Source organism: Charadrius vociferus, unplaced genomic scaffold (genome assembly GCF_000708025.1).
Source record: "Charadrius vociferus isolate BGI_N301 unplaced genomic scaffold, ASM70802v2 scaffold303, whole genome shotgun sequence".
In the NCBI taxonomy this organism is placed as follows: Eukaryota; Metazoa; Chordata; class Aves; order Charadriiformes; family Charadriidae; genus Charadrius; species Charadrius vociferus.
Window position 1 is genome coordinate 1124059 of NW_009647756.1, and position 26411 is coordinate 1150469.

The 26411-nt window shown below is 36.9% G+C and overlaps 1 protein-coding gene across 1 annotated transcript in view; it reads right to left on the reverse strand.

Annotated features, from left to right (window-relative positions):
* The window catches only part of NEK10 (NIMA-related kinase 10), a 98127-nt gene that overhangs the window by 58643 nt on the left and 13073 nt on the right, over positions 1-26411 (reverse strand). Inside the window, exons 12-22 of the mRNA XM_009882172.1 lie at positions 26274-26407; positions 24717-24778; positions 24002-24079; positions 21095-21159; positions 19609-19711; positions 19369-19497; positions 18669-18806; positions 17246-17291; positions 16507-16628; positions 16204-16306; positions 5453-5528 (exon numbers count right to left, since the gene is read on the reverse strand). Of these exons, the coding sequence (XP_009880474.1) occupies positions 5453-5528; positions 16204-16306; positions 16507-16628; positions 17246-17291; positions 18669-18806; positions 19369-19497; positions 19609-19711; positions 21095-21159; positions 24002-24079; positions 24717-24778; positions 26274-26407 (1056 nt within the window). The remainder of the gene's footprint in view (positions 1-5452; positions 5529-16203; positions 16307-16506; positions 16629-17245; positions 17292-18668; positions 18807-19368; positions 19498-19608; positions 19712-21094; positions 21160-24001; positions 24080-24716; positions 24779-26273; positions 26408-26411) is intronic.

A 26411-nucleotide genomic window follows, 5' to 3' on the forward strand; every position in this document is an offset into this window, starting at 1 on the left:
TGATAAAAATGCTGTATTAATACACTGAAAGGATTATTTAACTTCTGTTACCTTTCTAATCAAATCAGCAAATCCTCCCCAGGTGCCAGCTGTTCCATGAATGGCAATACTAGCACAAGACGTTTTTCACTAGTTTTCTACTCTCCCTTACACCACAGGACCTTCAGTTTCCTATTCTCTCAGTTATCTAAACACACCAAACTACTGTCACAGGACAGCATGTACTGCAGCTTATTTGGAAGATAACATTTCAGCTGAGCTTAAAAACTTTTCTCACCAAGACGATTAAATTGTGCCTCCACTCACTATCTACCACCAAATTTTCACACACATTGAAAGAACCTAAACTCTTAAATTTGGTTGAAATTGATGAAATGGTTCAGAGGCTATTTTTGGAGAAAGAAATAACTACTGGGAAAACGGGAAATCAGTTTGACCATATAGCATCATAAAGCAGGCTAAAAATTAAGTACGTATGAAAGTACAACACGCTTCCTCATCTTAAATTATCCTTCACAACACAAAAATGCCTTAAATAAATTAAAATATTATCATGTCACCAGAATAAGCAATGAGGAAAAAAAAGCTACTGCAGATCTCTGCATGAAATCATATCACAATATTGATTTATGCAGTGCTCTCACAAGACAGGGTTATAGATAGAAGAAGTGACCAGTACTAGAAAAGAAATTTGGGTACATAACACAGTATGCAGACTGACTGTGTAGTCTAGAAACAGAAACTAAGATTACGGAATATTTTTTCTTCTACAGCAGAGAAGATGAGGGACACAAGTAAAATAGCACCTCTAATTACCACTGAGAGTTTCCTCAAAATACTACAAAGAGAAAACACCTCAACTTTAGCACAAAAAGCCAAATCTCACATAGCATTGTTCTGTGTGTCAGTTTTCCAACATTTTAGAACAATTATCTTTCAGAAAGATCAAGTTAGTTTGCCAACTAACATGAAACATTCTCACCTAATTCTTAATGATACCTGAGGGATCTGCTCTTCTTCGCAGTTCCCCAACAGCTTTTCAAGATCAGTCAAGTTCTCAAGGAATTATGATGGGATTCTCTATTCCATCGCAGTGTCAAAATTTACTTAATTTCCCAGAGTTTTTCTAAAATTTCTGTATACATATACAATTACAAAAGCAGTTACCGTAACCATGACTTGGCTAACTTTTACTTATATCTGTTGATCTGTTGTCAATATGTCCCCTTCATAAGTTACGATCCTTCTTGTGAAACAAAGGAATTGCAGGTACACATGAAAGGAAACATCATTCTCTATAACCATGTACAATTTGCTATGTCTCTCCTGGGAAGGCCTTCGAGACAGCAGGATAATAAAGACTCTGTCACCACTAACTTGGAGCAGATTGTTTCTTGTGACTTATGAGATGGAAAAAGACTTCAGTATTCATTACCAATTCCCTAAAGCAGTTTTTCCTCAATTTTTAATGTATTAAGTGTAAACACATCCATTTAATACATTTGGTATTCTAAACATACACATTGCTGGATTTTTTAATTCAAGGACAATCAATTAAAAGGAATTTAATTAGTATGATAGTAGACTAAAACTTAGTATGAAGTAGAATTAAAAACCATCACAATTACAAAGCATAATTATATAAGCCCCTCTCTAAACATAAAACAGTATCTGCTGTTATTTTATGATGACACAGTTTTTAAAAAAATTGCATTAGCAAATTGATTCAGTCAACCTCAAATACAAACATGTTTGGTACATCTAGTGATATGCTTTTATCTGCACCACTCTGCATAATGCTGCATAGCCAAATTTAAACAATAAGAAGCAGACACTACTTTTGACATTTATTATTTTGTTTCTGTACTATATTATCTGCTCCAAGAAGGGTGGGTTGCACCTCAAACTACCCAGAAGTATTACCCTGTCAATTCAGAAGAAAGCAATTTCTGCTACTCTAAAATGGCAATGCTGTCTCACAGTTTTCTCTTCCTCATTTCCTTTTTTTTTGTTTGTTTTTGTCCAGGAACTAATATTTCTGCTCTTGGTAGGTATGCATTCCCAATATTTTGATTATTTTATAGCCCTTAACCTCTACTTAAATCATACAAAAAAACAACAACAACAACTTCTAGTCCAAGCACTGATTATTATAGGCTCTGACTTCTGCTTCATGACTTGTGTTAAAATACTCAATCAGTTCACCTCATTCCTTGTGAACAGGTTTCTATATCAAAAAGCCTGCTGTCACACAAAGTACCAGCCAAGTACCTTGAAGGTGGCATCCAGTGCATTCAGCTGTTTGCAAAGCCTTTTTAAATTATTATGACATTGGAAAGACTTTAATGCTTTAGCCTGTCGTTTTAAATATTACTCAAGCGTACATTTTAAATACAAAGACATCAGTACTGTATCCTTGTTCTCTTTTCTGACTGCAGACAGGCAAGGATCACTGCTTCCATGATTTTGCCTGTGGAGTAGAACTGACAAGTAATGTCCCAAAAGACCACTTACTGAGAGACTGCAACATGTAAGTGACATTTTATCCTCATGCCTACATCCAAATAACTGGACAAAGAGGCAGAAAAAAGAACTGCCAAAGTCCTCGCTCTGATGTGAACTTCCATGTACGAAGACAGGGTATGAGAATAATAATAAACAAGGTATAAGCAAATATTAAAAAAAGAAAAAGAGAGTATTTTTTAAATCTACAGAATACTACTCCCAAATAAAAATTTCCTATGAAATGTAAAAATAATTAAAGACTTTGGTGATAGCATCTAACAGGAAAAAAAAAAGTTAGGAAGTTAAGAAGTTAATACAGATAGGATAAGGAAATTACAACTCAGTGACCCTGAGGGCCACTGGGGCATGGTTTGGAACCTCACACTTCTAAAGACCAATAACTGTTGTTTAAAAGAGCACAGTAACTTCCCATCAACAGTTTCCCTGTCCAGTTATAACAGAACTAAGCAAATCAATTCTTTCAGAGGAGACGGAAAAAGATGGCACATAACTAGTTACACCAAACTCTTCCTACACTTAACTACCCAAACTATCACTCACAGATTATGCATCACTCACAGATTGTGCTATGCTTCAGGATTATTTGGAGAACCAGTTAAGGCAGCCTTGCAATCACCTTACTTTTGCTTACTAAGAAACAGCGTAAGCATTAGTCTTCAAGGTATGGGACTTGAGTATTTAACACACAACAAGGACTCACTCTTGAAGTAGTTTTAGGATTTAGCGATTTCTAGGGATTACGTGTCAATCATTATCATTCTGGATATCATTACCATCACTAGGAAATCACAAGTGACAATTTCAAAAGTGGCAATGTGAATTATACTCAACTGCTGAATGCCTGAGTTCTTTACTCTCCCTCTTAATTCAGAAGAGCCACCAGTAGCTCCCCCAATAGCTTGAAACCTTTAGTTACTTATTAAAAGCATGTGGGCCAAGCATTCTGGAAGGAATACAGCCATCACATGTGGTCACCAGAAAAGAAGACTGAAGACGATTGACATCAAAAATGCCTGTTGACTTCTAAGAAAGACACTGTCAGTGCCCCAACCAGTGCAGTGGTCTTAGAAGAAATTTAGGATGAAACCACTTCCAGTTTTACTTAGGATATAATGTTCTGTCAGGTTTTTCTCCTTATTGGCAGGTATTTTGTAAATTAAAAGTTTTGATAAAAACAGAAAACAATATTATAGACTGCATGCTGTGCAACATTCTTAGTTTGTTTATGTGTTATTTATTGTAGTTTTCTTTTTCTATTCCCTATGCCAAATAAACTTCACTTTATTTACAGGAGCTAGAATTGGCAACTTACAGGAGTGGGAAGAAGAACACCAGGAAGTCCCTAAAAGAAGAAAACCAACTTCTGACCTTTGAAAGCCGGACATTGAGTAGAAGCAATGGAGTGACTCTGAAGAGAGGGAATGGCAGCTGTAGGTAAAAAGGTGTTGCAAAGAAGCTGGAACAAGCCCATGCAAGAATGAGGAATTTGGATCTGCAAGGCTTCAGCTGAACATATTGTAAACGTATTTCCCTAATAAAGCAGTAGTTAGGGTAGGCAAAGCTTAACCAATAATGTTGCAAATGGAGAGATCCAGAACTGTGGCACAGATCAGCAATTCCTTAATTGATTTCTGATGTTCACATTTCAATCAACAGAAATTCTCACCTTAAATGACAGGCCCAGAACACATCAATTACTATTAGATGAATACTGAGCTTGTGCTTTCCACAATTTAGATTTTTACCCAGATTACATTTGCTCCCTTTTGTTCCCAATACAGTAACCTCAATTAACAGGCATGTTTGTTATTTATACATCACGCGACACAAAAATCAATTACCCACAATTACTTTTCTTTGAGAGAATCTGACATGCATGTATACTCTCAATTACATACACTGTTTACATATTCAGGGGAACCTTTTGGACAGGAAATGCTTTCTATTCCATGCTCTTGAGAAAACAAAACACAGATCAGTAGTAATCTAGGAACATCAGTAGCTATATTGGTACCACAATTGAATGCAATACGGATCCTCGCTTTGGCTTGCTCACAAATGGGATGCCAAAGGAAATTGCAGCTCATTCAGCAGACTGAATAATTTATTGTCTAAGGCAAAATTTTAGAGCAGTCATGTATGAGTTTACTAAGCTTAAATTGCAAACAAAGCGTGTCATGTTGTTCCACCATTGAAAATTTCAAACTTCAGAAAATATTTTTTCAGTTCAATTATTAAAACCAAATGCCTACTGATCCAAAACTGATCCTACTGATCCACTAGTACCAATTTAAAGTATGCTTCCGAAGATAAGTTGTCCACACGTACAGCGTAACTAAACATTGAAGCCACAATTACATTAAAAGCCAATAAAATTAATTTATATTGTTTACATATATCTTTTTATAACTTGAAAACACTTTCTTTAGATAGATGAATAAGCTACTACACAACCACAGTTACTTCATTTTTGCACCAACTTAACCCACAGTAACCAGCATGTGCAGGAATAGGCAACAGCAAAATAGGCAGGCAACCAACTACTGCAGAGTAGCTGTGGGTGGGTAGCTTGCACCTTGTTCCTTACTCCATTGTAATTTGCCTGTCTGCTCCAAAAAAGTAACCATGAAGATGGAAGTCACTGGACTATCACAGAATCACAGAATTTCAGAGTTGGAAGGGACCCCTAGAGATCATCTAGTCCAACTCCCCTGCTAAAGCAGGATTGCCCAGAGCACATTACTCAGGACTGCATCCAGGCGGGTTTTGAAGATCTCCAGAGAAGGGGACTCCACAGCCTCCCTGGGCAGCCTGTGCCAGTGCTCTGGCACCCGAACTGTAAAGAAGTTTTTCCATGTATTGGAATGGAATTTCCTACGTTCCAACTTGTGCCCATAAACTAAACGTTGTATGCAGGAATACTTACCATGAGTACAGAATGGTTCCCACTACTGATGCAAGTTTGCAGTTTTCTTGCTTTTGCTTTGCAAGCCCAAAGTCAGCTACAATAAAGAAAAAAGATTCACATGTCAATAACCACCCTCTTTGCATGACAATCAGTGCTGGGTCACAATAGCTGAGAAGTTGGGGGAGGGTGGAAGGGAGGTTTGGGATTTTTTTTATCTTTTATATTTCATAGTACTGGACCATACTATCTTCCTATCTCCACATTAATCATCTTATGTTTGAATCAGGCCTACCAGCTTTAAAAATATTATAAACACATTTTTGATGCTTTCAATTCAAACTACATGACCAGTTTCAGGTTTCTATTAATATATTCCAATAAACAGCATGACAATGGTAAGTATCTAATAAGCAGTGATCTAATGCCCAAATTAATGGAAAAAATAACGTCATGAAGTCAGTAATTATTTCACTTCCCTTCAAATTATGATAGCTCGGAAGGGCGGACTTTCTCAGAAATTAATTTCAAAGGAGTACGGGGGGGCAATATCTGAATTGTTCATGTTCAAAGATTGCATTTGGTAAGAAATAATGGTGAATATTAGCCTTACCTTGTGACAAAAGCTGTAGATTTAGATGATCATACAATTATGTTAATATAAGTGCCTTTTATGCAATTATTAGGCAGTCTTTCACAAAATTGTCATACACAGTCTTAGAGATTATATTTTTAATTTAAGTTCCACGCAAACAGTTCAAGCTTATTTTTTTCAATTCAATACTCTACTGCTGCCTCAATGCAACAATTCAGCATATATACATTGCAGTTTATTAAATCCAAGCACAGAGAGCAAGAGAGAATCATAGAATCATTTAGGTTGGAAAAGACCTTTAAGATCATTGAATCCAACAGTAACCCTAACGCTGCCAAGTCCACCACTAAACCATGTCCCTAAGCACCACATCTACATGTCTTTTGAATACCTCCAGGGATGGGGACTCAACCTCTTCCCGGGGCAGCCTGTTCCAATGCTTCACAACCCTTTCGGTGAAGAAATTTTTCCTAATATCCAATCTAAACCTCCCCTGGTGCAACTTGAGGCTGTTTCCTCTTGTCCTATCGCTTGTTGCTCAGGAGGAGACTAACACCCACCTTGCTACAACCTCCTTTCAGGTAGCTGTAGACAGCATAGTTGCATGGGGTTGTTGTCAATGATCTGGATTACGGGATCAAGTGCACCCTCAGTAAGTCTACAGACAACACCAAGTTAGGTGGGAGTGTTTGTCTGCTTGAGGGTAGGAAGGCTCTACAGAGGGATCTGGACAGGCTGGATTGATGGGCCAAGGCCAATTGTATGAGGTTCAACAAGGCCAAGTGATGGGTCCTGCACTTGGGTCACAACAACCCCATGCAACACTACAGTCTTGGGGAAGAGTGGCTGGAAAGCTACCCAGTGGAAGAGGACCTGGTGTTGGTTGACAGCCGGCTGAATACAAGACAGCAGTGTGCCCAGGTGGCCAAGGTGGCCCACAGCATCCTGGCTTGCGTTAAAATCCATTAATAAATTTTCTATTGTAATACTACTTCAGAATTGGGAAGATTTGTGTGGTAAATAATATTGTTTAAAATTTTTTAAGGCTCCTGTTCTACCTGGACAAAGCCCATAGCATTCCTATTCCAATTGTCTTCACAGTGAGATAGTTAATAAACATTTTAGTTCAAAATATTTCTACTGATCAAAAAAAGCTGCAGATCAGAAGAAACACAAGTAAGAAAAATTAGTTTCTGTTGGCTCTTGCTCAGTGCGACCCTCAAGGGTCCAAAAAGGAGTAGGTCTCTTATTCAAAAAGGGTCTTTGATAAGAAAGACAAATCTGGGTACCCAGCCCACAGATCATTTTTCTTTGAACAAAATGTTCAAAGATGGACTCGTTCTGCAGTGCTTGGAAAATACAAGTAGAAAGAATGCTAAATTAACAGGATCGCTGAGAAGTATCCCATTTGCCCTTGAGTTAAGACAGTGCTCAGGCAGTTCACTCCAGGGAGTATTAATCCCAAAAGAATCAGAGGTTTTTGCCATATTGATACTTCCCTGATTTAACTGGGGTGAATCATTCTAAATTTCCTCCTTTAGAATCCTTCACATAATATTCTATGAAGAAAGAGTATTAAGACATTACATCAATCAATAAATTCAGTTTCTGGTGCTTGAAAGATTTAGGAAAGGGAAGAGGAGAGCTGAGTTCTGGAAGTAGTCTATTTTAATACATTAGTGATTATCTGGAAAAAAGAAAGCAAGGAAAAAATCAGCCAGATGGAGTAAATATATTATCTTCCTTTTAGGCTCGGGTCCTCAGAAACAGAGGGGAAAAAAAACCCGTTTCACAGACAACAACTTTTCCAAATTCTGCTAAACCATCTTGATATCAGCAAGAAGCTCCTAAATACAATTGGTGCTGCTAAGGAACGTAAAGCACAGGACAATCAACTTTACATTATAAATAAATGCTTTTTCTTAGCTTTTTTAAGCCCATAATACAGAACTGAATGAAAAGGAACTGGCAAATGTTTAACTGCATCGAACTAGCGAAATTGCTTCTTTTAATTCATTTAGGCATCTGTCTGCAGCTTATAAATTAGTCTCCACTTTTAATACTCCAGGATTCTTTATTTGGTATTTGATGCCAACAGTTGCTACAATAACTAACAAATTAAATCCTGCCTGTGAACTGCAAGAGGCCTGCCTCCCATACCGTTAAATAAAGATATGACCAAATATAAAGAGGACCTCTATTAACTGGTATTCATTGTTTCAGCTGTGAACTGAGGCTTGATTATTGAGGACACTTTGAGACAATTCATATTTGGCAATTTTCTGAAACAACTTCACACCATATCAGTATGTCTTTTAGAAGCTGGAACAGAATTTTGAGGAAAGATAACTCAATACTTGCTCGACTTCTTATGAACTTTACTCAAGTGTCAGCTTTTCACACAAAGAGACAACTAAAAAATCACTAGATCAGATCAAAGATTTATAATTTTATGACCTTACTGGTCACTTCTGAAATTCAAAATCCTACTGATTAAAGAAAGTATTCTTCCTGAACCATCTCAGCTTACTACAGTTAACTCATTCAGTAGCACATCAAGCATTAATACATAGCTTTTAAGTAAGGCATGAGCCTTTCCTTAGAGGTTAGACCTAAACAATTCACACACGTGTGTGAATGCAGATGCATCTGATCACAAATCTCACCAATTTCACAATGAAATACAAAACCTTCAGCTTCCAGATACTGTCCTACAGCTTCCATTCTCAAACAAAAAAAAGCAGCCTACCAATTAACAGAACTGTTGTGATTACTTGCTGGAAAGAATTATATCAATGCCAACAATATCGTGATAATTATCAGTAGAATATAGCTGGCCAGAGAAAAATGGAAAAGCCCATAGAGAATCATACTCAGGAGGCCAGTGAAAGCCTTGTAAACCAGTAACTTAGATGAACCAAAACAAAGGCTGGTAAGAGCAAAGGCAAAGAGATAGCACAAAACAGGAGGAAGGGAGAGCGCAGGCAGGCCATCCAGCCACCACCACCGTCAGGATGCAGAAATGCATCCAAAGGGGAAATTATAAACCCATCTTAATTATTCAGAGCAAGATTCTATGAGAAAAATGAGCTAGTAACCCTCTACCATAAAAAAAGACCAGTCCTGCCCCGTTCTTGCACTGTCTCTGGAAACCAGCTCATCTGGCACTTGTGTCTTGATGCGTTTAACTCACCTTTTTTCTAGACTAGTTTCATGCTGCTTTAATCTAGCCCCAGACTTGATATTGCAGCCCTAAAATCATTGAATTGTCTTCCATTTGTTTCCCTCTGTAGTCTTGCAATGCAGGAATCAAATTTGCTTTGGAGAAGCAACTCCCTCATCCCCCCCAAAATAAAATATATTAAAAAAAAAAAAAACCTCATTTTGACTGTTAGATTGTCCCACTGTCCCAAAAAGTAAAAATTACCCCTTTGGGATCAAAATGAAAACAAACAATGGCAACTTTGTAGTACAGCTGAAGAAAAACCAAAATGCTAGTGGATGACTGTCATGATTTAACCCCAGCGAGCAACTAGGACCATGGAGCCACTTGCTGACTGCTTCTCTTCCCCAGCGGGATGGGAAGAAGAATCGGAAAAAATAAGGAAAACTCATTGGTTGAGATAAAGACAGTTTAACAGGCAAAGCAAAAGCCATGCACGCAAGCAAAACAAAACAAGGAATTCATTCACTACTTCCCATCGGTAGGCAGGCGTTCAGCCATCTCCAGGAAAGCAGGGCTCCACCACACCTAACATTCACTTGGGAAGACAAAACACCATAACCCTGAACATCCCCCCCTTCCTTCTTCTTCCCCCAGCTTTATATGCTGAGTATGACGCCATATGGTATGGGACATTCCTTTGGTGAGTGGGCGTCAGCTGCTGCGGCCATGTCTCCTCCCAAGGTTTTGTGCACTCCCAGCCTAACTCGCTGGCAGGGGGCAGAAGGAGCAGAAAAGGCCTTGACTGCTTAGCAACAACTAAAAACATTACTGTATTATCAATATTATTCTCATCCTACATCCAAAACATAGCACTATACCAACTGCTAACAAGAAAGTTAACTCTATCCCAGCTGAAACCAGGGATAATGACACATTTCAATGAGGAAGCAGTCTTGGACCTTCAATGTCACCAGTGGAAAAATCTATCTACCTGCCCAAAAAAGAGAGTTATTTGTTGCTGCATAATAATGGTTGTTTTCATCTGCACATGTCATTTTGGAAAAATGATACTTTTCCTGGTTTTAAACACTATTTTAATTTTTTTCAGGTGCATGTAAATTACATGCATATCACCACTACAACTTATTGTACCATCCTAATACATGAGAGTGCATAAACCGAGGGGAATGATAGGTACCCCAATCTTGCAAACAAGTTTTCTAAAGTAAAATTTCCATGGTAATAATTTTTGATACTTTGTCTGCTGTGCAGCCTCAACTGACATAATTTCTTTACAGCTAATTTCTCCGCCGGTTGGAAGCTTGGCATCCTTTGTTGAAGATGAAGATTATTTTTAAGCCTGTTCAAAGACAATAAAAAACTGACAAGCTGTCACCATCAGATGGATATTTATAAACTATGACTACACATGCAATTTCACCAGCTATTCATTACCAATAGTCATATCTCTCCACAGTATTATTATATTTGACTAGATTTTGTACTGTTATTGTAAACATAAGCCTTGAGGATTTTTTCCTCTGTATATCAGGAATGTAGAAAATTAAACTTTACTTTAATTTTTAAATTAAATTAAACATTATTTTAATTTTAAAATTATTTTTTTAAAAGTCAGACAATCATGCAAGACAGTCCACAAACAGGAAGAAAAATTAACACAAAATGATGAAGTCATAGTACCTTAGATTCTGAAACATCCTTCTTCACTTGTTTTCACTTGTTTACACTATGTTTAGGGTAGCAGAGTAAGTGATAATGAAGTAAGACTGTTTCAGAAAACATCAACATGCTGGGGAAGAGGCCACGAAGGGAAGAGAGAACTATGAAAAAATGGGTAGGCTGACTTGACTAGTATCTTAACCTCCTACAGAATGATCTCTTCAACTTTCATAACAGCTGAATTATAAAAACTTTCTAAATCTTAGCAGTCTCTTTAAATGAGCATTTTAGGTACCTGCAATGTTTTTTTTTTTTTTTCTCTTTTTATTGACAGAACAGCTTTTTCATTTGCCATTTTATTTCCCAAAGATTTCACCTAGTAGATTGACCTTCTACAGTTAAAAAAAAAAAGGAACATTTTCCAGATACTACATCTTAACAACACCAATATCATATTTGCACATTTGTTGCCTTAATTTATATTTGAACCCTATTTGAAAACACCATTAATTTTTCCTAAAATCAAATATGTACACAAAGACCAAAAGCAAAGCAGAAAAGGAGGGTGAATGGAGTACCAAATTCACCACATATATGAATGTCAGACCTACTCAGGTCACATTTTCACTGTGTCCCTATTGAACAGTTTCTTCTGTCCTGAAAGCTCAGGATGAGACAAAATCACTTTGCTCCTCTTCAGCAAGCTTGCAATTGTAATCAAGAAAGTTTGTCAGCAACTTACTGAGTTAAAGTGATCGGGAAGATAAAAATAGAACTTTAATTTTATTTTTGATAAAAGTATATCCTAAAATCAAGTTAATTTGCAATTTAATCAACAGTAGTACATATCTACTTTTTTCCATCAATAGAATGGGAACAGACTTAATTTCTCATGATTCCCAAATACACCTCCTAACTATTCTATCATTCTCCTTTCTGTGTGCTAATATGACTACTTCGTAAACTCAGTCTACTGTCAGTTTTGTGAAGCTTGTAACTTCTGTACTAACAGCATTAGCATTGATCCACATCTAGAACGGAGATTTGTAGAGAGAGATGTGATTGTGCTATTAAACCACCAATAGTGTCCAGAATGTTTGATTCACGGTGTGAATGTAAACAAGTGGAAAATTCCACACAGTCTATTATGGAAGCTTTGAAAATTAAGTACTATAAGCATTTCCTTGAATCTTAGTATGAAGGGTAGCAATTCTGATAATGAAGACTGATTAAATGAGCCATATAATCTGCAAAAAAACTAGCACCGATCCAAGTGACTCTGAAAAGCAGTGACTAACACTCAAGAGATACTAGTCATACCCACTTCGCCTCATGGCCACTGCTTCCCTGGGCATGGCACAGAATCAAGAGCCAACAGGTCTTTTAAAAGTGCACTCACGAGCACGTATTCTGAACTACAAAATTGTCAGGTAGCCTTATTTCAGCATCCAGCAACTATTTGAACTTTTCAAGTCTCACTCGCTTCACCATTCTGACACTTCATGGCCGCCTGCTATGAATAGAAGTATTTCAGACAGGTGAGTTGTCTCAAAACTAGTATTCTGCTGCTATATAATCCTAGGTTTCAGTTCCACACGGATCCTTTCTGCTGCTGTTGTATCATGTGTGCTAAACATTAAACAGAGCATGCCACCAAAAAGAGTGTACGCAACCCTTCACGGTTCTCCTTGATATCAGATCTGAAAGGTGTCACAGTGATTCTACATGGCCCTCTTTGACCATCAAGATCCAAACCTTGCTGCAACTAGAAGACACTGAGGAAAAGTGATGATCTACAGAGTCTTCTGTTTTGTCCTACAAACAGATGCAGCTGTGGAGCTCTAGACAGAAATATGCTGTGCTAGAAACAAAATACAGCTGCAGTAAAATATAGCTGCAATAAAAGCAGATACGTTCAATTCAGAAAACTGTAACTTCTCAATGTTTTATATAAAAAGGCTGGGCAGATTAAACTGAGAGCCACAGATAATATTGGTTCAACGAATTTCTAAAACCATATACAAAACAACTTTCATTCAGGCTGTGCCTAAAATTCTATTTTTTGTGTATGTGTGTGTCAGAAATTATAAATCACACATTCAACCTGACCAGAGATGTACAGTTTCAGTAACACTCTTCCACCATTTTAGAATTAGATATTTTATGAAAGCGCAGGTTAGCATGATTTAATATTTATATTTTTGTAGCATTTGTAGGTCTACCAATTATGATCAAATGCTGTACCAACATAAGAGATGGTAGTTATGGACCCCTTCCTATCAAATTTATGTCAGAGATGAAACAGAACATGAGTAGGGTGGGCAGGTCCAGGGACTACATAACAGCATGCTTAAAGTTCTCTACAGTCAGAAACAGAGATCTTATATCACCACTAGCTTGGCTGGGATCACATTGTAAATGTCTGTTTCCATTTGCAACAACACATGACTTACAAGAGCCTGAAAAAGATTGGGATAATTCACATTTCACTGACATGTGTAAAAGATCTCATGGGAAATGCAAGGGAAGTTATATAATCTTCACATTAGAATGAAGCACCTCCTGGACTTCGGACTTTCATTTATATCTTGTATACGTTAACAAAAAAAAAAAAACAACCAAACAAAAAAACCCAAACAATAAAACAAAGATGAGGAGAGTGTCTAATCACACTCAATATTTAAGAAAAAGAAAATACAGCATGACTATACAGATTCAAAAATTCTTCCTATTATTACCTCAGGTAAAACCTATAGAGACGGTATTCAGAGACCACCTCTAGAAAAGGCCCCTCATAGCTTAATCTTACATTGTGCCAGGCCAGTTGCAGAGTTCTCTGCCTGTATGAATTCTATTTTTCAGCCACTTTCACCATAGGTCCCTGCCTACCAAGTTCTGCCAGAATTGTTCTACAAGGGCCACCTGTAGAACATTTCTCCATGAATTCAGGACAAGCAAGTGTAATTCTTTTGCAGGTTTATTTTTTTCTGTGCTGACAGCAAGGTGGGAATGTCTCCCACACTATGCACTCCTTTCCTGTCCAAACAACGTAATCTCAGAAACTGTATCGTGAGAAACACCTACCTGTGGGTTCCAGAATTTTCTTAAAGCAGTCCAATGTTGGGGCTGCTGCATAGCCATGCAATGTACAGAATGAAAGTCTTAGCCTTTAGAAGCACTTTGCTCCAGTATCTTGCTCACTTTTTTTTTTTCTAAATCAAAATCTACCATGTGGGTCTGAAACTAAGGCACCTCTAAAGACAACATATTTGAAAAACATTAGTTACAGAAGAATAAGCTGCCTTTGTTATACTGCATACCTGCAGATTCTCATAGCATAAGATTAACAAGAGTTACTATTTCCAGAAGGACTGACCGAGGAAAAGAAAAAAGAGCAGATATACAAGCTTCTTTTAGGAAGCAAAATAACATGGATCATTGGAGACCATATCTTAATTATATAGTTGCACAACAATGCTTTACAGGTAGTCCACGGGAATATTACCCTAGGTAGATCGAGACAAGTTTTGGACAGTTTTGAGATTTGAAAGTCTCCAGAAAATTGAACACTCTCTCTTTAGGATGACTATGTAGCTTGTAAACACAGAACTACAGTTCTGAGTAGATCTTAGAGCAGACCTTTTCCTTTATAGAAGCTGACAGGTTAAATTCACTGCAGAAGCAGATTTAAGATGTCTCAATAATTGAGCATACGCTTCCACCTTCATCTGACATTTTGTATTAACTTTCATCTGGAATCACTTGAAATTCTCAAATGTATAGTATGCTTATCCACAAATACTGTGAGAAATAATTATCAAGATGGCAAATGCTCCAGTCTTTGGCATACATGGACTGTATGAGTTAGGCATAATACCACAGCATACATGAATACAGTACATATTTATTATTGGAAAGAAAGTAAATTATTCTTAATGTCAGTAAGGTTGTAAAACAACAAGGCTCAGTGAAAGTCAGAAACAACAGATAAAAGGCCTTCAGCTCCCTCTGAAAATTCCATGTACACTGGGTACTAATTAAAGTATTTAAATAAAGTAAGTGTTTAAATATTGCAGTAGTTGCAAACCAAGCACTGTAGAAATGGTCAAAATAAGTTTCAGTTCTTCCAATTTTCCTCAGCTTCTGTAAATCTTTGACAGAAATATAAATGCTTTTCAAGGCCAATTTTGAGCCTACATTTGAAAGTACATTTACACTTCTTTAAATCTAGATTGGCCCAGAGATAAGGCAAAGGTGTTAAATCAAGACAAGAGTGCCCCTCAGTGGCAGTATGTCGATATAAAATAAAACTCTATGATACTTTACTTTAAAATAATATTTATTTTCATCACTCAGGGATAAATGCTCCACTAAATCACCTCCTTTCAAAACTGTATAATTATTAAGCATCAGAGGGTTCTAGCAGACACAATTTAATAATGAAGGAATTTAAGTATGTACATCATCAGGTATAAATACTTACTATAAAACAACAGTTGCTAAATATATTTGCCTATTTTAGCTGAGTGTTTTGTGGTTGAGTGTGCATATGTCTACACTTCCCTGTTATTTTTAAAGAGGAGAGATTGATTTTTGCGTAAAGATTTCTCACAATAATTCTGCACTATTCAAATTGTTTATTTAGCTCTGTGTCACGAGCAGTAAGAAAGCATGCAGTAGTTAAGAACTTTAAAAACTACAGTATCTGAATTGCCTGTAAGGCTTGCTGTGTTTACCAGGTTGTATTAATTCACTCAAAGAGTAAAACTTTTTCATACTTTGTACTGTTTACACATATACTGCTTAGGTTCCTTCCTCCACACTGTGGAGATTTTAGAAGCATTCATCAAGAACATTGACTACTACAGCCTTAGACAAATAGCATTTCACTGCTGATCACTGGAAACAACTGATGGATACTAAACAATTGCATGTTATAACTGGAATAGAACAGACAGCTGTTATACTTTGTATGTTCATTAGCACTTGTTATCTAATCTGGTTATGTCAATATTCTTGCTGATTTAAATAAAAACAGGTATTGAAGCATAAGTATAGTTTAATTGGTTTAGGGCTAAATCATCTCCTCCATCATATTTGACACACATAGCTGTGAAAAATGCAGTCATGGCTGATGACACCTAGTGGCAATGATCACAAAATTTGCATTAGCAATTATTTTACACAACAGTATAATAATGCAATAATTTACTAGCTTCCAAATATGGTGACCAATGCCCAGGAATCCAAAACCTTCTGAGAGTTTCAGTAAAGAAATTCTACTCATGTACATCATGGGAAATTCTCTTCAAGTAAAGTAGTTCTACTTACTAATTGTAACTTTGTCTTTATCGCCCAGCATGACATTGTTCGGAGTGAGATCTCGATGAACAATCCTCTTCTCTTTATGCAAATAACGAAGAGCTAGACAAAGCTTAAAAACCAAACAGAAAGAGCCTTACAAAGATTCTTAACTACAACCTAATAAAGGCACACAAAATTAAATTCATATCTGATATTAGTGGCTGATACAATAAGCGTTACTTTGTCATTTATTAGCCTAACAAATATAAACAGTGCTACTAATTACATGCAGGAAAGTGTCCTGGTAACAAGAAAAATGGAGGCCCTTACTTGGATAAATATTTGCCATATTCTTTCTTCTGTAAACCGTTGTTGCTTTTCCTTCAAAGAGTGAAAGTGTTCTCCCAATGGCACTCCCTCTATGAGCTCCATGACTATGTACAATCTGTCATCTGCATAAAAGAAAATAAGTTAATAGAACATTACATCTATGCAGAAGGCATTTGGAAATAGAGTAAATATGTTTTTCAAACTGGTTTTTTTTTAGTTTTTAAAAATTTATTTGTACAAATACATTTTAATCATATTTCTACTCCTTAATATTCCATTTTGTCCTTAATTTATATCACAGCAACTATAAGGAGTTCACTGCATGATAATCACTCAGCAGGCAGGTGTATGTAGCTAACTCTTTATCAAAAAGAAAGTTAAGACAATATGGCTGAGCAGTCGATATCATTCATTCTACTAGTCACTATAGCTTTTCTCCTTATTTAGAATTCCACTTGTAAATTTTCAGTCTTTAACTCTAGAGGATGAGAGTGATACTTTCTACAGGTTTACACTGCATCTAGTTTTACTGATAGATAAACAAATATAAACATTATTTCTCACTTTTTTTTCAGTTTTAAAGGAATATAAGGCTGCGTAAACTGTAGCAGTTCTTGAAGAAAATATTACCATACATTACTCAAATTTGACACACTCCTTCCAAGCTGTAAGTGGTTTTACCATATATTTCTATTTCTTCATTATGTATAATGTGGTAATTCTCTGCATTTATACTTACTTTCCAAGAAGGTTCTATAATACCGCACAACATTTGGATGATAAAGCTACAATAAGGAAAGAAATGTAGATGTTTAGAATAGTTAAACTGATGGCACAAGTATTCATAAAGTTTAGCTACACATTGGAAGGAAGGACTCCACAAACTTGCTTATGAACTGAAGTGCAGTAGACCTTCACTGCTGCCCCAAACACAGAGAAGTGTTGCACATTACTAGAGCAATCAGGAGGAAAATACAGCATGATTTCTATCCCCTCTCCCCTTAATAACTGAAAGAGAGTAAACGATGTTTGAAGACAAGCAATTACGCCCACATCAAAGTATTGGCTTCCTTAGCCTAAGAACACTAATGATCAGTCTGTTTTTTTAATTTTCAGTTACAAAAAAAGACTATTTTCTCACTGTATTTTAAACCAAATAATTCATTAAATAGAACAAAGACTCATCAGCTTTCTATCACAATCTTAATTTACAGATTCCTTGAAAAAAAGTACAAATACTGCCAACAGAGAAAATAAGAAACTTCAGTAACAAGCATTTGCACTGCTGTTAACGCTACAGTAAGAAGGTTTTCAATACTGGCAACATTCCAGTAAACAAGGCCAATATTGTACTGATCAGACAAAAATACTAACAACAGCTGGAAGCCCTGCTATATAGAATCATACAATCATTTAGGTTGGAAAAGACCTTTAAGATCATCGAGTCCAACAGTAAACCTAACACTGCGAAGTCCACCACTGAACCATGTCCCTAAGCACCACATCGACACATCTTTTGAATACCTCCAAGGATGGTTACTCAACCACTTCCCTGGGCAGCCTGTTCCAATGCTTCACAACCCTTTCGGTGAAGGAATTTTTCCTAATATCCAATCTAAACCTCCCCTGGTGCAACTTGAGGCCTTTTCCTCTTGTCCTATCACTTGCTACCTGGAGGAAGAGACACACCCACCTCTCTACAACCTCCCTTCAGGTAGCTGTAGAGAGCGATAAGGTCTGCCCTCAGCCTCCTTTTCTCCAGGCTAAACAACCCCAGTTCCCTCAGCCCCTCTTCACAAGACTTGTTCTGTAGACCTTTCACCAGCTTTATTGCCCTTCTTTGGACATCCTCCAGCACCTCAATGTCTTTCTTGTAGTGATGGGCTTAAAACTGAACACGGTATTCAAGGTGCAGCCTCACCAGTGCTGAGTACAGGGGGACAATCACTTCCCTAGTCCTGCTGGCCACGCTATTTCTGATACAAGCCAGCATGCCATTGGCCTTCTTGGCCACCTGGGCACACTGTCAGCTCATATTCAGCCAGCTGTCAACCAGCACCCCTAGGTCCTTTTCCACCGGGCAGCTTTCCCTATGAGAATTCACAGTCAATAATGCTAACAGCAGAATGCCCATACCTGAAACTGGAGTCCATAAGACATACCTGCTCTTTGATGATGGTTAATTCTGAGACAATGCTCTTTACACTGCTCGCTCTGTCTTTTTTGTCCTTTCCAAATGCTGGATTGTGTAAATTGACTTCTTTCATTGCCAGGAGATTTTGTCCATTATGTTTTCTAACCTATGAAAAAGACAAAACCCTTGTAAAATTAATATAGGGTGGAGATAGAAAGGATATTATTTTGGCTACCAGATTAGTTATCAGACCCCAAACCTGTCTCGCAAAAGTTACAATCATAGCTTTTTCTGTGTATTATAGGATTAACCAAAAGAACTGGAGCCCCACAATGCAGGTTAGCAATATACTGCTGAACTTGCCACAGTGTTTGAAGTAACATTATCCGTGCCCAGAGCTGCTTTTCAGATAAAACATGCTTGAATTTCAGTGGTTTTACATAGATTTGTTAGTCTTTACAATAGACAGAAATGCTGTTTGTGGAAAGGAATTAAAAGAAAGTAAAACTAGGAAACCTAAGAGATAAACTGGTCAATCTTATAAATACGAAGGGGGACAAACAAAAATCACAGTAAACACTAACAACAAGACCAGATCCGTAAGGGCCTTTTCACACCTGCATTCCTCTACTGAATTTCAAAGGATGGTAGTGCCTAGAAGTGGTAGACGACCCTCTTTATGATGCCTCTTCGCAAACCTGTAAATTAATACCAAAAGGGCAGTTTACCTTATATACGCTTCCAAAAGCTCCACTGCCAAGGTGCTCTAAAATTGCGTAATTGCCTATATGTTTTGTAGGTGCTTTATTCTGATTCATGTTCTCAATACTTTCAGCAATTTGCTTCAATTCATCCTCCTGGTTATAAATTAAATGACAAATAAATAAGTATAAAATATGTCACGCCTTTCCTGTGCTAAGAATGTGCAAAGAATACAGCTTCTTAAAGCTGTCAAGGTTTTCACTTGCCTTTAATAAATTCAGCTTTGATACCAACTCTTCATAAGCACTGATATCACGCACATAATGTCCGATATCAATGAAGATTTCAAACAAGTCAGGAGGGAAAAGTCTACAAAGGTTTAAATTTTGATACATTTTAGAAACAGTGTACATGGTAGCTATTAATCTACAGCAGAGTCTTTTCAATGTTTATTATTACAACTTGTTTTAGAACCTTCTAAATAATACACTTATTTTTTACTAATCTATTAACCCTCTAACATTACATACATAGGAGTTAAAGGACCTTTTAAAAGTCAGACTTCAATCTCCATTGGTTGGGAATTAATATAAATACCGGTTCTCCAAACAAGTATAAGCCTCTTTAAGGTCAATGCACCTCCTGAGTTTCCAGTATTTTTCCTATTTTTTTCTTATAGTAATTCATATTATACTTGTTGTCACTTTATCCAAGTTCCTTCTTGTAATGCATTAAGTGATAGGATTAATATTTGTCTGTATTTAAAGAATCATGACACCCATCTTAGAATTTTTGTCCAAGAAATCTAGTCTAAAAGACAAAAAGGATTGAGAAAAGCAAAAGCTAACAGATATTGGATTAGTGATATGCTTAACTGAATATTTGTTTCTTTTTAAAGATCTGGCAGAAGTAGAAATACAGAAAATTAAGGCATTTGGAAAAATACAAAAGACAGCAAATTAGTCCAGATTTATCACTTTCAAAACCTGACACCAACCATGAACATTCATTACCAACTGGGACCCTTTTAGTACAAAATCCACTTTTTAAAAGCAAAAATAACACAAAAGTTGTATTTAGAATTCTAGTAATTTATGATGCAGAATAAAATCACACAGAAACACTACCACCAGGCAGACCTCCTAGGCAGTATGATTACTAACCTAATCCCACAAATTGAACTGTTAGGTTTTACATGGCCGTTGTAGCCAACCTGGCAAAACTGTCATCTTACTAGTAAAAATGGGTAATTGATGAAAGACATTTTCTCCTTATTGATCCAAAGCTTTCAGTAACACTCCTAAGTAAACCAGCTTGATGCAAAGTCATTCCCATACGAAGGAGTGGAGGGCTCAGGAAAAATTTACTGCCTCCAGTTACTTGCTGATATCTGGGGCTGTAACTTGCAGCTGCTAATGTTCAGGATAAAAGTATGGTTTATCTCCAACAGTATTAAATCTGTCTTCAACATATTTAAAACATTGATTCATGAGGGAGAAAGCAGCCCCTACAGAGCTAACTTCTCTGGCATGCATACAATAGAAGTCCCTGCACTGAACATCTAAATCTTGTAGGCTGGCACTGATGCAATGCAGAAATGGCTATCTGTAGCTGTGCACAGGACAGAAGTTGCCCATTACTGTTTCTTCTGGTGGAAAATAAATGACATTTAAAAACCATCTCTTTCTGATTGGAGTGGTGACTTTTGAAAGCTATCCTAAAGGAGTTTCACAAAACATTTTGTTAACGTACCTTTTAAAGATATGTCGATTCCTTTCCATACTGAAGAGAAATCTCAGGGCTCTGAAGGCATAACACTACAGCAGGAAAAATAGTTAAATTAATGACAAATTTAGATACAAATGGAAAAGCCACTGATAAACATCAAGGATTCCCCTTGACTTTACAGGTCAGTAAACTGTACTTAAATGACTAGATAGATCACATTATTAACCTGACAATGAAGAGAATAAAGATAATATTAAGTTCCTCTTCTATTGTAAAAGTAGGCAGGGCCATTTAAGGAAAAAAAAAAGTGGGTGACTATAGCTGTAGCATACACTGAGGAACATCTAAGTCTTCATCATCTCTTTTTATTTGCAGATACCTCAAGACTTGAGACCTGCTCTCTTCTCCAATGCTGAAAAAAGTAAATGTAATCAGTGGTTTTGTAATGATGCAGTAGAAACAGCGTTTTGCATTTTCTCTGAAAAACGTAGTGTAGAACACCGTAAGTTCTAATAGGGGACAAAAAAGGAAAGCAAGAGAGAATGGCCAACTTTTTTTTTTTAATACTAAGTTCATTGTATTTACAGAGATCTTTATGTATCTCAGTTTGTCTTTATGTACCTTCGTTTCAATATGACCTCTACTGAAAAAAGTTTATTTTTAAAACAGCCCCTGGCAGGTAGTTAATATGTATGCTTTTATGCAATTAATCTTTAATATTGTTTATCAAGAGTCAATAATATGGCACATATATAGCTGACCAAACAAAGATGACCATATTAAGTAAGCCAAAGGGAAATATGGTATTGATATCTGAAATAGTGCAATTAGTAAACACCTTTAACGTAATTTAGAATTACTTTATTGCATCAGTGACTAAAACACTACTACAGCCCAGTGTGATAATCCCTATTTAGACAATGCTGTGTCTTAGTGACAACTGCAGAATTAATCCCCATGTTAAAAATTCTTTTTCAATATATAGAAAATGCATTAAATGAAGAAAATAAAGGCCAAATGCTACTTTTGAAGGAAGCAGGATACTTGGAATTTTACAGACAAGGAATGTATGTTAATGCAGCTAAGAAGCTGTTTCTGTTACAGACAATGTTTCTTTTTAGTCCAAAGTAAACTCCCCCATCACAGGAGAAGGATGATGTGTCATGACGTCTAACATTTCACTGAGAATCACATTCACAATTCAGCCGTACAAAATAACCCAGACTGGCTGGGCCATAGATGCTACCTTGAAAATTCTTCATTTTAGAGACTATACATAGATCTTACTGTAGAAAGCCCATCAGTGAAAGGACAAGATAATAGATTAATAATGAGATAAATAGATAATTTAAACAGCAATAGTTGTCTTTCTCATACTAGTATTGTGAGATTAATACTTAGCATTTGTGATATGCTTCAGTTAAGGCATGATGATTTTTATATATGGTACATATGCAGAATAAATGACTGAAATCACTGCCACCTTTGAAGTAATGGAGTAAGATCACTACGGTAGTATGGTAGGAAGAAGCTGAAAATTTAAATGTTGAAAACACAGACAATGGAGCAGTGAAGAAACCAGACCAGCATTGCGAGAATTCTAAGAAAAATGCCTATGAAATTCAAAAAGGGTATGCTAATAGCTGCAACTGTATTGCATAGCAGTGATAAAACAATGGCAATACAGATAGCAGTGTGAGAATCTCTACAAGGATTCATAAAAAAAAGTACCTCTTATTGTTTCCCTGAAACAGATTTAGTTTTCATATGTGATCATTAAGTCCATTATTAATTCACACGGTTTCATGTTTAACCCAACTACAGTTGCTTAGTATCCCCTGTGAGTTATTTTCTATCACATTCTGCTGGAATCTAAAAATCTCGGTGGGCATAAATTAAGCTCTTTACAGATGTATGCGGCAACTGTACTGAGCATATGCTCCAGTTTATTAGACTCCATGTTAGTCTCATATATGCTCTAGGAAAATTTTTAGTTATCCCTCTCTTAACCCGATTTAACTAACGTGCACTATAAAACCTCATTGCAGAAGAAAGGGACATACTGCACTGAATCTGCACTCCAACCCTAATCTAGAAGAACTGAAATGAGAAAGATGACACTACAATGAATTTTTTGGGGGGGAAATGCCTTCCCTCACTATCAAGGCATGTCTACCTGATTAGATAATTGAGTAGCTTTGTAGCCATGTTAGCATAGGGCTACGCCAGAACAAAGAGCAGGTGAGAGGACCTCCTCACACTTGCCCACAGAAGGGCAACTGGAGCAACAGCAGTTGTGTTTGTTCCTGAATGCCAGACCACTACTTTCCTATAGCTTAGAGAGACACCAACACCATTGCACAGAGGCTGGAGAAGAGCTACCAGCTAAGTAATTACTACTGATAACTTTTAGTCCGAGTTGACTCAAACCAGTACATTTATGGGGGTACTGACATGTAAAACCAAGAGCCATTCTACACTTATTAGCTCTATGTTTATCCTACATTTAGATTTGCTCTACTTCATGTGATGTTTTCCTGCATTTTATTTAAAAGCCACAGTAAGACACTCCAGAAAGAAACAGATATTAGTACACTGTCAAATATACAGTGAGTTTCAATGAAAACTAATACACTAAAAAGAAGATCTGACGATGGGCAGCCTGAAAAAGTGGAGGAAAGATTGTCACAAGAAAAATATTCACTTTCTTTTATACTATATGAGGTGCCAGAAACAAAATAGATCAGAACAGAACACCAGAAACTAAGTCACTATTTAACCTTTAGTTCCTGGGCCTTTTCTTATTCCCGGTTTTGTTTTGGTGAGGTGTTTTTCCCTTTTAAGTAAGTTTTACTGCACTTTAAAATAAACTTTAAAATTCTCAGGGACTGTTTGGGGCTTTCCATGTGCAAGGAAAATAAAGGAAGTTACCTGTAATAAATCAGCTTTTTCAGCATTCCTTTCTTTGTTTGGTAAAATCAGCTTTGCTATTGTATATATTCCATTTGCCTGGAAACCCAGAAAGGTCAATATTAATAGCACTCCTTCGCACAGAAATATTTGTGTCTTTGACTATGTCTGGAATACATACCAAGGATTTTAAGAATTGTTTTCAGAACCATAGATTCTAGCTGATTTAAATACTACATTTTAAAATGCAGTTTAGAAACACAATCCTGGGGATGGAGTGCCAGGAAGTTATCTCAGAAATACCAAACTCTGAGGAAAGGAGAAATTGGTTGTGAAACAACAACACACCAACATTAAACTGCACAGAGTTAGCTTTAAATGACTTCATGAAATTCAGAATATGTATTTCTCAGTTAATTCTGTGATTACTTTTATTTACTATCCTATTTTGATCATGGCAAAAGCACGGCAAGAGATGCCAACCAAAATGAACCCTGTTTGAATAAAGCTGTTTATTCTCCTAGATAGCTAGATACATATGTTGATATCTTTGTGTATACGTCTCTGTGTGTAAATGTATAAAGAAATAGAGATACTGAAGTTATATAAAGGCATATTTTCCAATCCCTTTCAAAAGCATTTTGTTTGTTAATTAATTAAATAATGGTGACAAATAAGAACAATTAAGTCAAATATAAACTCTAATTTCTTACTTAATTAAATAAAGTCTTCTTACCTGTACTACCTGGTAAGCATTAGTTTCATTGAGCACCAGTTCAGTAATTGCAGCACAACAAGCTAGAATAAAAATTCAGATGTAACATGTAGGGCCAGATTCATAAAGATATTCAGATAGCGTGGTGGGTTAACCTTAGCTAAGGGCCAAATGCCCATCCAGCTGTTCATTCACTCCCCCTCCTTAACAGGACAGAGGGACGAAATAGGATGGAAAAGATCATGGGTCAAAATAAAGACAGGGAGGTCGCTTACCAGTTACCATCACAAGCAAAACAGACTTGACTTGGGGAAAATTAATTTAATTTATTGCCAATTAAAATAGATTTTGACAGAAAAAAAACAAAGACAAAAAATTAAAACAACACCTTCCCCCCACACCATCCTTTCCACACACCCCCCAGCCTTATCTTACTTCCGGTTCCTCTACCCTCTCCCCCACCAGCATTAGGGGGTGGTGAATGATGGTTACAGACGGTACATAGCAGTTCCACTCTGCTGCTCCTTTCTCCTCACACTTTTCCCCTGCTGCAGCGTGGGTCCTCTCCACATGCTGCATCGGGAATACCTGCTCCACTGAGGTCTCTCCCATAGGCTGCGGGGGAATCTCTGCTCTGATGCACCACCAGCTTTGCTGATGAGCTTAGCTGTGGCAAGCAGTGGGTCTGACATGAGACCAGCTGGAACCAGCTGTGTCCCACAGAGGGCAATCCCTCACCTCCTCCCACAGAGGCCCTCTGCTAACAAAACCTTGCCACCCACACCCAATATATGAACAAGTACTCAGAACTAAGAAAGACTTCTGCGAGTTCAGTGCTTACTCTTTCTTAGGAGTCCTTAAGGAAGGCAGAAGTAAGCCAGAAATACGCTCCACACTGGCAATACTTTCGGTATTGCAATGTATTTCATGTTGCCAGCTCTTCAGAGGTAACATTCATGATGAAGTATTCAAAAACACTTATGTATTACATTATAGCTTTCAGGAAGATACTGCAAAGGCTCGTGTAATCCTAGTAAGGATATTTTGCCTTGTCCTTCTATGGTCACTGGAAAAAGACATGATCCTCCAGAAGGCATTTCAGAATGGAGAGCTGACGTGGTATTGAGAAGTCTCCTCTAAAAGGGTTTCTCTCCATAACTCCTGAGGAATCCTCGCCTGACTGGTAGTCTTTAATATACCACTTTGAAAGAGTTCCTTCATAATCAATTCATGACTGATCTACCATAGTAAATTTGAATAGAGGGAAAATATGATCAAATAAAAATAATCTCACTCTAAAAACAAAATAAAAAATATATGTATGAGATGTATTTACAGGTGGATGAAATATATATGATCCCCATGTACTTAATACTTTATCCTTTGCTTCTTTCTAAAACAAGTGTGGTTTTTGAAAACGTGCTGATAGTGCACATTTAGAAATAAACACGTCTGACTTGATGCTCCTGCTCCCTAAAGCAGGTATAAAAGTTTACAATTTCAGTTTTGAAATATTTTGAATCCCTTTGTGCAAGTGTAAGTAAACACATTCCAGAGGATTAGGCCTTATAAACCTACCTGCTTGAAGTGAGAAAGTATTTTCTTGCATCTCATCAGGACTCAAATCATCTGACAAGTGAAGATGTTGGATTCTCCCTGCTGCATTTGCACTAGATAAACTTGCAACTGAAGAGCGATCAGAAACAAGATTTCTTT